The 16,528-nt window shown below is 40.1% G+C and overlaps 1 protein-coding gene and 1 long non-coding RNA gene across 2 annotated transcripts; both read right to left on the minus strand.

The window, feature by feature from the left end:
- Positions 1-1,724: 1,724 nt before the first annotated feature.
- Positions 1,725-9,061, minus strand: LOC310938513. The gene is made up of 3 exons (XR_014593031.1): positions 9,010-9,061; positions 7,502-7,644; positions 1,725-2,075 (listed from the first exon to the last, which is right to left on the minus strand). It is a non-coding gene; the product is annotated as an uncharacterized lncRNA (long non-coding RNA).
- Positions 9,062-12,550: 3,489 nt separating this feature from the next.
- On the minus strand, positions 12,551-16,187 carry LOC310938018 (uncharacterized protein; the record flags this gene model as incomplete). The annotated part of the gene is made up of 5 exons (XM_083902409.1): positions 15,650-16,187; positions 15,389-15,532; positions 15,146-15,280; positions 13,686-13,757; positions 12,551-12,616 (listed from the first exon to the last, which is right to left on the minus strand). The coding sequence occupies exons 1-5, from the start codon at positions 16,097-16,099 to the stop codon at positions 12,551-12,553; spliced, it is 867 nt and encodes a 288-aa protein (XP_083758535.1). The 5' UTR covers positions 16,100-16,187.
- Positions 16,188-16,528: the final 341 nt, after the last annotated feature.

The raw sequence follows: 16,528 nt of genomic DNA on the forward strand, positions 1-16,528 counted from the left end.
CCTCGTGCTAAAGACAGAAAACGATTTAACCTTAGTTCCTCCGCTGTTCATGCTGCTGCTCTGCTGCTGCTGCTGCTGAAGTCGGAGCCACACGATGACGACGGTCTTCAAATTCGTTTAAAGTCGCTGGCAGAGATGACATTCGCTGCTAACAGCTGCTCATATGTCGATGCCAACGTGGAGACAGCTAGCAGACCTCCAGAAGACTGGAGGCGGGCGTAAACAGGGGGTATTTATAAACAAAAAAAACCGCCCCAGGTAGAAAGTGACCAATCACAGACTAGAAGAACATCTGACAGCGAGTAAAGCTAAGAAAATGAGATCAAACTAAACCGGAAACACCGTGTAGTAGCGGAACATGTCAAAATAAAGGCAACGCATTTTATTACAAAGTACAATGAACATGTCAAAAGGGATGCCGTCACTTTGCGGGTAACGCAATCGCCGTGCATTGTGGGAAATGTAGTTTATGGTCAACGCACGCCTTAAAGCAGCATAGACCTATTTTAACACAGGTTTTTAAGAGCAATTAATCACTTGCTGTGCTGTCTGTTACTACATATGCTGTCACTTTTTCTAGCATTGTACATTGTTGCCTCATTTATTTATCCTGTATTTTGATTTCACTTTGTTCCTGGTCTTATTTCTATTTTTTATTTACCTTTCATTACGTTATACTGCTTCCCTTTGTGCTGCTGTGGGGGATCAATAAAATCTTATCTCGTCTTATTTGATCTCATTCCCTTGAATGGAGCTGCCTAAGGCTGTAAAAAGGAGTTCAGTTTGAGCTGACAACAGAGTTGTGTTGTGCCTCAAACACACTGAATCCTACAGCTCCCATAATACTATGCAGTATAAACATCGTTCAAATATATATATATATATATATATATACATATATGGAAGCAGTCACAACATTTAAATAATTTCACTATTATTTTACAATTCTCAGACAAAAAAACTATGTATAATTGTCTGGTTAATTAACAATACAATATAATCCTATCAGTTTTACTGACTGTGGTATTTTCTTTTACTCTGAAGGTGTAATTACCTTACATCCGGTATCACTGTGGTCACTGTGGTTGACTTGAGTCATCAAACCTCCGTCTTCCTTGTCTCGCCCATCGACCACTGTTTGCTACTATGACTGCGGACAACATTTCCCGAGATGCCTTGCGTGTCTCCAGGGTTGCAGCAGTCACAGATCAACCATCAGCAGCAGCAGCTAATTATCTTAGCGTATATTTGATTTAAGTTTTAATAGTTGTTTTTATTTGCGTTTGTGTTGTCGGTACAGCACTTTGGTCAGATTATGTTGTTTTTTAAATGTGCAATAATAATAATAAAAAAATATTTACTGATTTACTTAGTCTTAGGTGCTTACAGCAATATAACATATATAATAATAATAATAATAATAATAACAACAACAATACTTATTATATAGCTCTGTTACCAACAACAACGACTACCTGTTGAAGCTGTCACTACAACTATTAGCCTGCTGTGCCAAATCTACTGTACTGTAGTCTACTATACTATACTATAATAATAATAATGCATTATATTTGAAGTACTATACTATGCTATACTATACCATAGATTGCTATACTATACTATAGTCTACTATATTATACTATACTATACTGTAGTCTATCAATCAATCAATCAATCTTTATTTATATAGCCCACAGTTTACAAAACATAGTTTGTCTCACGGGACTTCACAGGGTTGGTAACATCCTCTGTCCTTAGACCTTCGACCAGGGTAAGGAAAAACTACCAGGGAAAAAAAAACCCTTGTAAAAGGGAAAAAGGGTAGAAACCTTAGGGAGAACCACAGGTGAGGGATCCACTCCCTGGACGGACAGACGTGCAGTAGATGTTACCCAAAACATACAATACACAATGACAAGAATAAAAAGTGAAAAAAAAAGTCTTTAAATGCCAGGATCATCTGGATCACTGGGTTTATCACAGCCTGTAGTGAAGACTGTTGTGGTCAGAGACTTGAGGATGACGGAGTCTTCTTTCCTGTCCTGACCTCATGTCGTTCACTGGTGTCAGCAGAACTGTAAGAGATTAAAATCAGTTAGAGATGTGCTATATGTAGATTTATGTGCTACATCTCATGGGGGTACATCGGGTAAGTGGTGAGGGATGAAAAATCGAGGACGGGGTAGAGAAAGTGCGGCTCGTGCAAAGTCTGTGTGCTCATTCTAAGTGCATGATGGGAAATTCCCCCAGTAGTCTAAGCCTATGGCAGCATAAGATAGACTATTCTAATCAGGACATACCTGATCTAGCTTCGACTATAGGCTATGTTAAAAAGGTAGGTTTTCAGTCTCACCTTAAAGGCAGAGACCGAGTCAGACTGTCTGACTGAAAGCGGAAGTTGGTTCCACAGGAGAGGAGCCTGGTAGCTAAATGTTCTACCACCGATTCTACTTCTAGTTATTTTAGGAATAACCAGTAGACCTGAGTTCAAGGAGCGCAGCGGTCTATTCGGCTGATATAAAGTGATTAAGTCACAAATGTAAGAAGGTGCCTGATTGTTCAGGGCCTTGTATGTAAGTAGAAGTATTTTAAAATCGATTCTACTTTTCACTGGGAGCCAGTGAAGAGAAGCCAGGACAGGAGTTATATGGTCACGTCGTCTGGTTCGAGTCAGTATCCGTGCTGCTGCGTTCTGGACCAGTTGAAGGCTTCTCAGGGACTTACTAGGACATCCAGACAGTAAGGAGTTACAGTAATCCAGCCTAGAGGTTATAAAGGCGTGGATAAGTTTCTCAGAGTCTTGTCTTGATATAATATTTCTAATTGTCTTGATGTTGCGAAGGTGGAAGAAGGCTGTTCTACATATATGCTTAATATGTTCATCCAGCGATAAATCCTGGTTGAACAGGACTCCTAGGTTCCTTACTGTAGTGCAAGGGACTGGAGTGTTACTGCCTAGGTTTAGAGCTCCAAGTGCTGCTCTTATATCTTTTGGCCCAAGGACCATGACCTCAGTTTTTTCTGTGTTAAGCATCAGAAAATTACGAGTCATCCACGTCTGTATGTCTATGAGACAATCCTGGAGTTTAATAGATGGGTTTGGGTCGTCCGGTCGTGCAGATACATATAGCTGAGTGTCATCTGCATAACAATGAAAATCTATGTTGTGTTTCCTGATAATGTTGCCTAATGGCAGCATGTACAGGGTAAAAAGAATAGGTCCAAGCACAGAACCCTGAGGAACTCCGTAGTTAACCTTAGTGAGTATGGAGGATTCCTCGTTTACACTAACAAACTGAAATCTGTCCGATAAATAGGACTTGAACCAGACAAGTGCAGATCCTCTAATCCCAACGTCTTGTTCTAGTCTATGTAGCAGGATCTCATGATCTATAGTATCAAATGCTGCACTGAGATCCAACAGAACCAGTATAGAAGCCAGTCCTTTTTCAGAGGCCATAAGAATATCATCTTTTACTCTAAGTAGTGCAGTCTCTGTACTGTGGTGGGTTCTAAACCCAGACTGGAACTTTTCAAATACATTATTGCTACACAGGTGATTACACAACTGTGTGGCTGCAGCTTTTTCTAAAATCTTTGAAATAAAAGGAAGGTTTGAGATCGGTCTATAGTTACTCAGAATGCTACTGTCGAGAGAAGGCTTTTTAAGTAATGGCTTAATTACTGCCATCTTAAAGGCCTTTGGGACACAGCCGCTCAGTAAAGACATATTTATTTGATCTAAAAAAATATCCAACTTGTGGTAGAGCCTCTCTAAGGAGTCTAGCTGGTATAGGGTCCAACTGACATGTAGTTAGTTTAGAGGAGGAGACCAGTGAGGTCAGCTCCCGGAGGCTTATAGGAATAAAATGATTCAATACATGTAAAGCTGGAGCCGCAGTTAAGTCTAGGCTCGCTGTACTAAACTGGTTGGTAATTCTATCTCTGATCGTTTCTATCTTATCGTTAAAAAATGTTATAAAGTCATTACTACTCAGCGATCGAGGGATCGATGGATTCGTTGTATCATGGCTCTCCGTCAGCCTGGCTACAGTGCTGAAAAAGTTCTTGCATGTCTAAGAGCTTTTTTATATATATCAAAACTGTTCTTCCACAAGACATAGTGACTGTCATTATGTGTGGAACGCCACGTTCTTTCTAACTTCCGTGTACTGAGCTTTAACGCTCGAGTTTGGGCTGTGTACCATGGGGCAGACTTATCCCGGGTGATAACCTTTCTCTTAAGAGGAGCAACAGTGTTTAGAACTGTTTGCAAGGTTAAATTTGTGTTATCCACTATTCCATTAAGTTCCGTGGGAGAGATGTTTCTATAGTCATCCTCTGTGATAAAACATGGCTGGAGGGCAGACGAGAGCTGTTCAGTGAATTTTTCAACTGAACTGTCGGATAAACAGCGACTGTAATAATGCTGCTGTTTAGGATCAGTAACATTAGTAAGTACAACCTCGAATGAGATCAGACAATGGTCCGATATCAAAGGATTCTCATCAAATACTACCAAGTTACGTATGTCAATACCATACGTCAAGATAAGGTCAAGTGTGTGTCCATAACGATGTGTTGGTTTGTTAACCTGCTGCTTGAAGCCAATTGATTCAAGCAAAGCTTTAAAAGACGAGCCAAGACTATTATTGGCTACGTCTACATGAATATTAAAATCACCTACTATGATGATTTTATCTGAACAGAGAACTAAATCAGATAAAAAATCTGCAAAATCACTTAAAAAGTCGGAGTAGGAGTTCGGTGGTCGGTATACAACGATAAGCTGGAGTCTGTTATTCTGTTTAATACTTGAGTCTAACAGACTTAGAGTAAGGTGCTCAAATGATTCATAAGTACACGTGGGTCGAGAGGTGAGCGAAAGTATACAGTCAGATATAGCTGCGACCCCTCCACCTCTGCCATTTCCTCTAGGGGTATGAACATTGGTGTGGGAAGGAGGCGTTGCTTCGTTTATAGATACATAATCATTCACTTGAAGCCATGTTTCTGTTAAGCAGAGCAAGTCAAAATCCTGTTCGTGTATCAGTTCATTCACAAGCAACGCTTTTGAGCGGAGAGAACGAATATTTAACAAACCACACTTAAAACTGTTCGTTCTCGGCTGGGAGAATGTCCTCGTGTTTATTCTAACGAGGTTACTATGAATGACTCCTCTCCTGTTTCTCCATGACTGTCTAATGTATGGAGCCCTAGAGGCAGACACTGTGTTAATCCTAAATCTATGTTCATATATAGCTTTATCTTTATATATAGCATAGTCATTATCTATAGGGGGCGACTGAACGAGTGGGAGCACAGAGAAGCGTGTTAAACTGCAACTCTGTTTCCTGGTCCCGACTGGTTCCTGGTCTACCATACTATACTATACTGTAGTCTACCATACTATACTATACTGTAGTCTACCATACTATACTATACTGTAGTCTACCATACTAAACTGTAGTCTACCATACTATACTATACTATACTGTAGTCTACCATACTAAACTATACTATACTATACCCTAGTCTACTATACTATACCCTAGTCTACTATACTATACTGTAGTCTACCATATATGTTACAAGTTTCAAGCTTGTGAAACTGAAGCAGCAAAAGATAATTGTCTTCAGTGTTCCGCTCTCTCTCCAGTCTGGGAAAACAGAGTTTTGGGAGTCATAAGTCAAGAGAGCGAACCACCATCTTTTCCTCTGAATATTGATCTCATGCATTACAAAATCAACATAATGAATAAACAATAAACATTCCCTCATGTAGTCACATTTCACGTTTCAATGTCCGTTAGCTGGTTCATATAACATTACACTACAACAATTGTCTCTGTTTCAGTCGGTGACATTTTCCTCACACACACATGCCAAAAATAACCATCATTTTATGAAAATAAACACCCCTCTTGCTTCAGGTGCAACAATCCGCAACAACTAGGCCTTATTTGTATTATATTTGTATTATCTAAATAACTATATTTTTCATACCCATGTACTGTTAAACAAAATAAATCTACCATTATATTCATATAATATATAGCAAACCCGCTTTAAATTAATGACATGAAATATATTACACATAGGGAAAACATGTTCAATTTAATTAAATCAAACCAGACAGAATCTACTCCTGCCTAACTTCGGGATAAACATAATATGTGCAATTAGTAAATAAAACAAAATAAATAATACCGGGGGTGGGGACACCTGCACAGAAAGTTACACTTACACTGTCACACGCACGCACACACACACACACACACACAGACACACACAAACGGTCGCTCGCGTCGTTTACCCCTTTTTTTCTCTAACGCGATTAGAAACGTGGCTCTAAAACCCGGTTTTTCACCTCGAGAATCCGACTTCGGACCTCTCACAGATATAACATACAGTTACATACAGTATAAGAGGACCCATTTTTAAACTTTCACCGAGTACCGACCTGGGAAAACAGAGATCTGAGGGCAGAGGGAGCGGTCCCTCACCTTTGAGCTCCGGGGTGATCAGGTACCCATACTTTGGTTCCGCCTCATTTTCCTTGGTCCCCCAGCGGTTTATCTTCCGCAATAATTAATAAAATGTTACCGAAATTAAATTGTCATTGAGCTGGTTAATAAAATAATATGTAATATTAAACACTCATGTAAACAACAGACCTGGACGGTATGAAACAAAAGGTGACTAAATATATCTATAATATACTATAGTATATTAAACTATACTATACCGTAGTCGACCATACTATACTATACTGTAGTCTATTATACTATACTGTAGTCTATGATACTATAATATATTACACTGTAGTCTACTATACTATACTCTACCGTAGTCTACCATACTATACTATACTGTAGTCAATTATACTATAATATATTATACTGTAGTCTACCATACTATACTATACCATAGTCTAACATACTATACTATACTCTACTATACTCTTATTATATTACTTATTATTACATTTGGAAAAGTTATATTTTAGTCACAGCCTGACTTTCAAGTCATAGGAATAGCAAGAACATTTCAAGACTTAAAAGGGGAAGTATGGTTTTTAGCACCCTCAACCCCCAACAAATGAGTTTGTTGACGTCATATTCGACAGTCGTCTGCACACGATCAAATATCACTGTTGAAATGAGTCAATGTGGCGTTAAGGATGGGACACGTTCCCCACATCTGGAACCAGAGACTAATAAGATAAGATAAATAAGACCCTAACAGAGGGATATCCTGTATTTATGACCATACTCATGCCTCGTCTTTGAGACACAATGAACATGTGTGTGTAAATAAGAATGTACGAACAACGTCTTCCACCAGGTCTTCACAGAGCGAGTCGAGTTCCTGCGTCTGGCCATCGTCACGCTCCAAGAAAGTCGTCATCTCTGGCAGTTTCTGGCCCCCGAGCATTCGCGCCCATGTATGGACGTAGTCTCTACATCTGCGCAATCATACGTTTTCATTAACAACTCACTTTTCCCGACGTTTGAACCCACGATGGCTCTCCGGCGGTCCACCTGCAGGACATCGGGAAGAGCCTCCATTACATGGACATCAGAGAGGAGCTGCAGGACGCCACGGGGTCCGCGTGACCCCCACCTCCTGTACTGCCACCTCCTGGCCGTATAAGGGAAATGTACAAAATTAATGAGTGTTTTCATTTGACTGTAACTTATTTTTGCTGTAATGAAATGTCTAAGATGTTACTTTATATATGATTTTTCAATCGTAAATGTTGACTTTTTGGTAAACTGTTGCACGTGTGACTTTACGTGTTTTTAAACAGAAAATGTGTCAACGTAAATGTTGTCGCGTACATAAGGTCATTTCTTCTTAAACTGCCGTCACTGTACGAACGTTCACTCCTGTACGAATGTTTACAGCGCTCTTAACGTGAGTTAAATAACAGTCTCTTTTGTTCATACCCTGCTCGTTTATTTCGTGTGTTCATCAAGAAATAAACACTAGCTCTTCTTTCATTATGTTGTAATTTTACAATATTACAATTTCCCAATTCTGCTTATTTATTTAAATTGAATTAAAAACCATGTATAATTGGTGTTTAAATGAGAGTTTGTGTTTGTGTCTTTCTCATTTCTCACATGAAGATCACTGTAAACTGAACACATTTACAAAGTTGTGTTTTGGAAGCAGCCGAATAAAAAAGTCTGATACTTTCTACACAGTGAATGAACTATTTCAACAATAACATACACGTTTACAATATAGTGATAAATAGAGTTTATATTGTTTTTGTTTGGAAGTGGTTTTAGTTTAAAAAGAGAAGCACGTGAGGTCACGTGGAGCGAAGGCCACGCCCCCCAGGCGGCCAGGTGTCACAGGTGACGTAAATGAGCAGGTGATTAGGCCAACCACCCACACCTGTGTGTGTGGGTGTGTGTGTGGGTGTGTGTGGTGTGTGGTGTGTGTATATAAGTCAACTCCTTCAGATGCTTCATTCATTCTCTGCTGAGCCTCAGTGAAGCATCACCTGAGCAGCTGAGCCTGAACTGAAGGTGAAGTAAAAACACTGATCTGATCCTTTTGTCTTTAATCCTCTTCACATTTTAACGTTTTGTGTTTTCTCAGACTCTGCGACTGAAATACTGCTCATCAACCCGGCGTGATGTCTGCTCGGTGAGTGCGAGAAACCAAACCCTGTTCATATTTTGCTGCCGCTTTTGTCAACTTCCGCTTTAATTAGTGACTTTCTTTCCAAAAACCTTGTATCTAGGATTTGTTCCGGCTCCGTTGGATCAAGTTGAACAATTCGTCTCCTCGACGTTTGTGAAAGAATCCCACCTTTTAGGAACATTTTAACTTTTATTACGTTCATCTCTTAACAGGTTCGGTTAGCGTGACGAACCAGTCCAAACTCCAGCGGTAACACCGAGACTCACGAAGGAGGTGTGTAGAAAATGACTTTAGATAGAAAACTAGTGGAATTACTTTTGTTTACGTGTGTTTTTGTCATTAACTTACATCATTATTCTTCACCAGGTGAAGGAAAGACGCCATGACACACGGCCTGAATCCAGCCTCCTCACTTCCGGTTCTTTTTATTCCGCTTCCGCTCAGAGTCGGCGTCACTTCCTGTTCAAGTGAACCTGAACAAGGGACGGACTGCACACAGGTGAGAATGATATAATGTTTATATTGTAATAATTCTTAAACTTTGTCTTTAACGTCTTCTCTTTGCTCGGTTTCAGAATCCTGGTTAAACTGAAGGCCGTGATAAACAAGGTCCACCATTCAACTCTAGCTCCAGGTAACTACAGCATTGTCTGCATGTTTTGTTCTAATCACGTTTGCTGTCATAACGGTGTGTTCTCTAACCTTTATCTTTGTTTTTAACTCTCTCACAGGTTTCAGAAGCTCCATCCTGAGTCACTGCAGGAGACTTTCATCAGGTGACTATTTCCTATGTGCTCACAGCAATGGAAGCTAATGTGGCTTTTAGCATCTTAAACTTACTCCCTGCACCATTTTCCACAGAGAAATGATTGTTTTTACATCATGGCACACAGGTGTTAATCCACTGCTGCCTTGAATAGTGACTTAAATGTTTGGGGTTTCCTTAACGGCATTAAATCACCATTTAATAAAGTTAATTTTAATGACAGGTAAAGCTACATTTCCTCTGTATTCATGTTTTTCTCTTGATCTCATTCAGGTGCCAAAGAATGATTCTAAAGACAATCCATCTATTCAAGTCCTTGCAGCCAGAGGTATGAGCTGCAAAACTCAGTTTTGTTTTTAAATTTCACATTCTCCTCTTGCAATGTATTTTTCTTTAAAACTTGTTTTTCTTCAGGATTCCTGATCCATGTGCTGACTTTTCCTGCAGCAGTGGAAGCTTGGCCAACAATCTGACAATCTGAACCTTTTTTGTCTTTATTTCAGACTCTGATGTTTGAAGGAGTCATGCAGGAAGTGAACCCTCTCAGGTACATGTCATGGAAAGTGTTTGCAGTTGTGTTGAATAAACATTTGCTCAAAGGCATTTAAACAAAGTTACTTGTTGGTGTTTATTTTAGGTCAGGCAGTTTGCCTTTATTCAGTGTGCAATCTATTTTTCACTCGCTACCTTAGTCGTTCCTGTTGGACACAATCCAAAAGACACTGAACATTAGTGCTAATGCTGTAGGCTAACATGTAAAGATGTCCTTTTTAAAATGTAGTCTTGCAAAATTTAGGTTTAAATTGCTTCAAGTGTAACTTTAACTGCTTTAGAAATTGTCCAGAAGTTGGAGTGACTTAGTCCTTGTGTCCTTCCTGTTAGCCACAATCCAAAAAGGTGATTAGCTTTGAGTCATTCATGCAACAAGCTGCTAATTTGGAAGAAGCTAATGCTAATATCTGAAGATGCCATTTTTAAATGTCTTCCATTAGCCCCTTGCTAAATTTGGAGTAAATTGCATCTTCCCTTCACTACTTTAGTCCTTGTGTCTTTCCTGTTACCAACAATCTGCTAATTTGGAAGAAGCTAATGCTAATATTTGAAGATGCCATTTTTAAATGTCTTCCATTATCCCCTTGCTAAATTTGGAGTAAATTGCATCGTCCCTTCACTACTATAGTCCTTGTGTCTTTCCTGTTACCAACAATCCAAAAAGCCATTAGCTTTGAGTCATGCATGCAACATGCTGGATATTTAGAAGACTCATCTTTTAGTACTAGTGCTTATGTTTGCTAACATCTGAAGAAAGTCAAATTTGTTTGACTGCAGACTTGTTGTGAATACTCAGCCCTATGACTGTCATTCATCTCTATTAGTGTTCTACTAAACAAGGGTCCATGTGTCTCATACCCTTGAGCAGCTTCCACTCATTCATGCAACAAGCTGCTGATGTTTGCTGCTAACATCTCATATCCTGGCTGAGTGACTCTTGTAGCCCTTTATCTCCCATGTTTAACTTGAATTGCTTTAGAAATTGTCCCCATGTCAGAGTGACTTATGTTGTGTCTTCTGCAGGATCTGTTGATGCTGCTCCACTTGGCTGAAGAACCAGAAGCTCCTTGAAGAGACAAGTGCACCATCATGCGAGTATGTTGTGTTGCAGCATGTCACCACGTTAGTGGTGTTTGTGTTGAACTTGTTCTTTGTGTTCCAGGATGAAGATGGAGTCATGCACCAATTGTTTCCTCCAAGCTGTACTACAAATAGTAAGAGATCTGGCCAACCCCTTTCACTCCCTAGTTTAGTTAGTCTTCACCATTGTTTGCATTTGTAAAGTTAAATAAAAGGTCAAAAGAACTTCAGTTTTGTGTGTCTTTATTTGCTGCAATATTTTGAAGAAGAAGAAGAAGAAGAAGAAGAAGAAGAAGAAGAAGAAGAAGAAGAAGAAGAAGAAGAAGAAGAAGAAGAAGAAGAAGAAGAAGAAGAAGAAGAAGAAGAAGAAGAAGAAGAAGAAGAAGAAGAAGAAGAAGAAGAAGAAGAAGAAGAAGAAGAAGAAGAAGAAGAAGAAGAAGAAGAAGAAGAAGAAGAAGAAGAAGAAGAAGAAGAAGAAGAAGAAGAAGAAGAAGAAGAAGAAGAAGAAGAAGAAGAAGAAGAAGAAGAAGAAGAAGAAGAAGAAGAAGAAGAAGAAGAAGAAGAAGAAGAAGAAGAAGAAGAAGAAGAAGAAGAAGAAGAAGAAGAAGAAGAAGAAGAAGAAGAAGAAGAAGAAGAACCCTTCGAGCGTTTTTCACTAAATGTCTGGAGAGAAACATGTGTTTAGATAGTGCAATGCAGGGGTTTTTGTGTTTCAAAATAAAAACTTCAACTATACTTTGTTTCAATTGTTTTTCTAAACAATTCAATCACACAATTTTCTTTATGAGTAAATTTATTTAAAGACAAACTATATATTATAAGTACAAACATTTACATTCAATGAACCAGTTACAACTGGAGCTAAACAGAATACATTCTAACAAAGAACAACCAGAGGATCTGTTGAAAGAAGTTAAACACAAAGTGGAAAAATTATAAAGTAAACATTTACTAAAGAAAGACAATGACAGAGTTAAAAAAAAAAGCTTAAGTACCAGCTCAATATAACAAACAGCTAGTGTCAGTCAGCAGAGAACACAGATTATCAGCTGAGACGACAAAGAAACCACAACAGTTAACTTTGACAGAGACGTCTTCAGTGATCATAGTGACACAACTTTAGTGATAAGTGTAAGACTACACCACCTCTGAAGTTGTGTCACTATGATCACTGAAGACGTCTCTGTCAAAGTTAACTGTTGTGGTTAAACTTTGTCGTCTCAGCTGATAATCTGTGTTCACCTGCTGACAGACACAACTTCACTAAACCAAATCAATATAGCTAATAAAATAGAAATGGACTTTTAGCACAAAATGTTTGTCATTAACTTTTTAGCTTTATTTAGATAAACAAATCACACAACAGTAAACATGTGCATTAGTTTATGGAGATGTAGGGAAGCGAGGAAGAACAGAGTTTCTTCTCCACTGTTTGGCTACATCTCCACGCTCATGGAGCAGACTAAACACAATATAAATGGACGTGAATACTCATTGTCTCAGAGCGGTGGAAGAAGCAGCCGACGTCATGGAGAAGATGATGGACGTCTCCAGTTTCTGCAGATGAGAAGACAGGACATGGTTTAACTTGTGCTCTTTCAGAAGTCAAGTACAAAAGATCAGAACAGACTCGCTACATCAGTTTGTCTACATCTACTGTGTCATAGTTTAGAGGCACACTTTGAAAATAATGAATCACATTATTTAGATTTTACATTAAACGGCCCATTTTAACACTTTAATTTGGATATTTTATTGTTTTATCTCTGACGTTCAGCTCTTGTTTTGTTGCAAAAGTATATATATATATATATACATATATATATACATACACATATACATACACATATATACATATATATATATATATATATATATATATATATACATACACATATATATATACACATATATATATGTATATATATATATGTGTATATATATATATATATACATATATATATATACATATATATATGTGTATATATATAGGGCAGCTGTGGCCTAGTGGTTAGGGTTAGAATTGAATTTCCCCTTGCGGGACTTAAAGGGTTCTTAATTTAATCTTAATCTAATCTAAAAACATAGATTAAAAATGTTTATGTTTTGACAAATTTTAAAAATGACATTTCAGTCATTTAAAATCCGGGTGTCTACAGGTATAAACAAGTTAAATGTAAGCCTTTTTAATACCACCTCTAAACGAAAGACTAAACTTACAATGGAAATACATATCAAAAGGGGAACATTTTTACGACATATGATGCAGCTAGCTTCATACGCGCTGCAAGGCACCGACCTCAACCAACAATACTCATTATTTTTAAGCCATTTGTGATTAAACTTGCACTTTTCCATGTTGTCGAGTGGTTAATCAATGCTAACCGCCACCTGTAGACGCTTTAGCCAAGACACACACATATTTAAGGCCTTATTTTTAGGAACACAGATTGACGACTTTTTAAGGACCCGCGGCCACACTGTTATTTTTAATGATTCGTTCAATTACATCGTTTTATCTGGTGTTTTTTCACTGCGTATATGGGGAGCGACGTGAAGCTAATAAGCTAATAGCATGCTAACTAGCCACCTGGAGCCTCGTGCTAAGGACAGAAAACGATTTAACCTTAGTTCCTCCGCTGTTCATGCTGCTGCTCTGCTGCTGCTGCTGAAGTCGGAGCCACACGATGACGACGGTCTGCAAATTCGTTTAAAGTCGCTGGCAGAGATGACATTCGCTGCTAACAGCTGCTCATATGTCGATGCCAACGTGGAGACAGCTAGCAGACCTCCAGAAGACTGGAGGCGGGCGTAAACAGGGGGTATTTATAAACAAAAAAAAACGCCCCAGGTAGAAAGTGACCAATCACAGACTAGAAGAACATCTAACAGCGAGTAAAGCTAAGAAAATGAGATCAAACTAAACCGGAAACACCGTGTAGTAGCGGAACATGTCAAAATAAAGGCAACGCATTTTATTACAAAGTACAATGAACATGTCAAAAGGGATGCCGTCACTTTGCGGGTAACGCAATCGCCGTGCATTGTGGGAAATGTAGTTTATGGTCAACGCACGCCTTAAAGCAGCATAGACCTATTTTAACACAGGTTTTTAAGAGCAATTAATCACTTGCTGTGCTGTCTGTTACTACATATGCTGTCACTTTTTCTAGCATTGTACATTGTTGCCTCATTTATTTATCCTGTATTTTGATTTCACTTTGTTCCTGGTCTTATTTCTATTTTTTATTTACCTTTCATTACTGAAAGTACTGCTTCCCTTTGTGCTGCTGTGGGGGATCAATAAAATCTTATCTCGTCTTATTTGATCTCATTCCCTTGAATGGAGCTGCCTAAGGCTGTAAAAAGGAGTTCAGTGAGCTGACAACAGAGTTGTGTTGTGCCTCAAACACACTGAATCCTACAGCTCCCATAATACTATGCAGTATAAACATCGTTCAAATATATATATATATATATATATATATATATATACATATATGGAAGCAGTCCCGACATTGAAATAATTTCACTATTATTTGACAATTCTCAGACAAAAAAAAACACACAAAAAAAACTATGTATAATTGTCTGGTTAATTAACAATACAATATAATCCTATCAGTTTTACCGACTGTGGTATTTTCTTTTACTCTGAAGGTGTAATTACCTTACATTACCTCCTTGTTTTTAGGTCAGGAAACAAGGTCAGGAAACAAGGAGGAGCTGAAGACTGTTCAGAGGGAGCTGAGGAGAAAGATCAGGGAGGGGAAGGACAGCTACAGGAAGAAGATGGAGGAGCAGCTGCGGCAGAGAGATGTCAGTGGAGTCTGGAGAGGCCTGAAAACCATCTCCGGCCAAAACAAGCTGGACTCCCAGACTGTAGGGGACCAGAGGTGGGCTAACGACTTGAACTTATTCTTCAATAGGTTTGATCAGGCCCCCACCTCTCCCCCGACAGCCCTGCTGGAACCTCTTTCATCTGGATCACCAGTAAACTGCCCGACCTCCACCCCCCTCCCTTCATCTCCAAGCTCGTTCAACAACACACAACCCCCCTGCTCCAATCTGTCCTTCACACCTAACCAGGTGAGAAAAGAGCTCAAAAAGATCAAGGCGAAGAAGGCTGCAGGTCCTGATGGCATCAGCTCCAGGCTCCTCAAATCCTGTGCAGTTCAGCTGTGTGGGATAATGGGGACCATCTTCAACATGAGCCTGAAACTGGGGAGAGTACCACACTTATGGAAGACGTCCTGTGTGGTACCAGTGCCAAAAACACCGCACCCCAAAGACTTTAACAGTTACAGGCCGGTGGCACTAACATCCCACCTGATGAAGATCCTGGAGCGTCTGGTGCTGTCTCATCTGCGCCCTGTGGTGAGACCAGCGATGGACCCACTGCAGTTCGCCTACCAGCCCAGCATCGGGGTGGATGACGCTGTCATCTACCTGCAGGACAGAGCTCTTTCTCACCTGGAGAAGTCGGGGAGCACTGTGAGGATCATTTTTTTTGATTTCTCCAGTGCTTTCAACACCATCCAGCCAGCATTTCTGAAGGACAAGCTGGAGCATGCAGGAGTTGATCCTCACCTCACATCCTGGATTGTGGATTATTTGACTGATCGACCCCAGTATGTGAGGACTCGGGATTGTGTGTCGGACATGGCTGTCTGCAGTACAGGGGCCCCACAGGGAACAGTTCTGGCTCCGTTCCTCTTCACCCTGTACACTGCAGACTTCTCCTACAGCTCCCCCTCCTGTCACCTGCAGAAGTTCTCTGACGACTCTGCCATTGTCGGCCTCATCACAGACGATGACGACAGAGAGTACAGAGAACTTGTTCAGGATTTTGTGGACTGGTCCCTGCGGAACCGCCTCCAGCTCAACGCGGGGAAAACTAAGGAGCTGGTGGTGGATTTCCGCAGAAGACGACACTCTCCTCCATCGCCGGTGTGCATCCAGGAAAAGGACATAGAGATGGTGACATCTTACAAATACCTGGGTGTTCACCTTAACAATAAACTGGACTGGTCTGATCATGCTGCTGCGCTCTACAGGAAGGGTCAGAGCAGACTCTACCTGTTGAGGAAACTAAGGTCTTTTGGAGTTCAGGGAGAACTCCTGAAGACCTTCTACGACTCAGTAGTGGCATCAGCCATTTTTTACGCAGTGGTCTGCTGGGGCAGTGGCATCACAGCCGCAGACAGGAAGAGGCTGGACAGGCTGATTAAGAAAGCCAGCTCTGTCCTTGGATGTCCCCTGGAACCAGTGGAGGTGGTGGGAGAGAGGAGAATGGCTACCAAGCTATCATCTCTGATGGACAATCTCTCCCACCCCCTGCAGAACACCATCGCAGCACTGGGCAGCTCCTTCAGTCACAGACTAAAACATCCAAAATGTCTGAAGGAGCGTTATCGCAGGTCGTTCCTCCCTGCAGCTGTTAGACTGTACAACAAGTACTGCTCTAAG

Source organism: Microchirus variegatus (genome assembly GCF_963457635.1).
Source record: "Microchirus variegatus genome assembly, chromosome: 16".
NCBI classification, from domain to species: Eukaryota; Metazoa; Chordata; class Actinopteri; order Pleuronectiformes; family Soleidae; genus Microchirus; species Microchirus variegatus.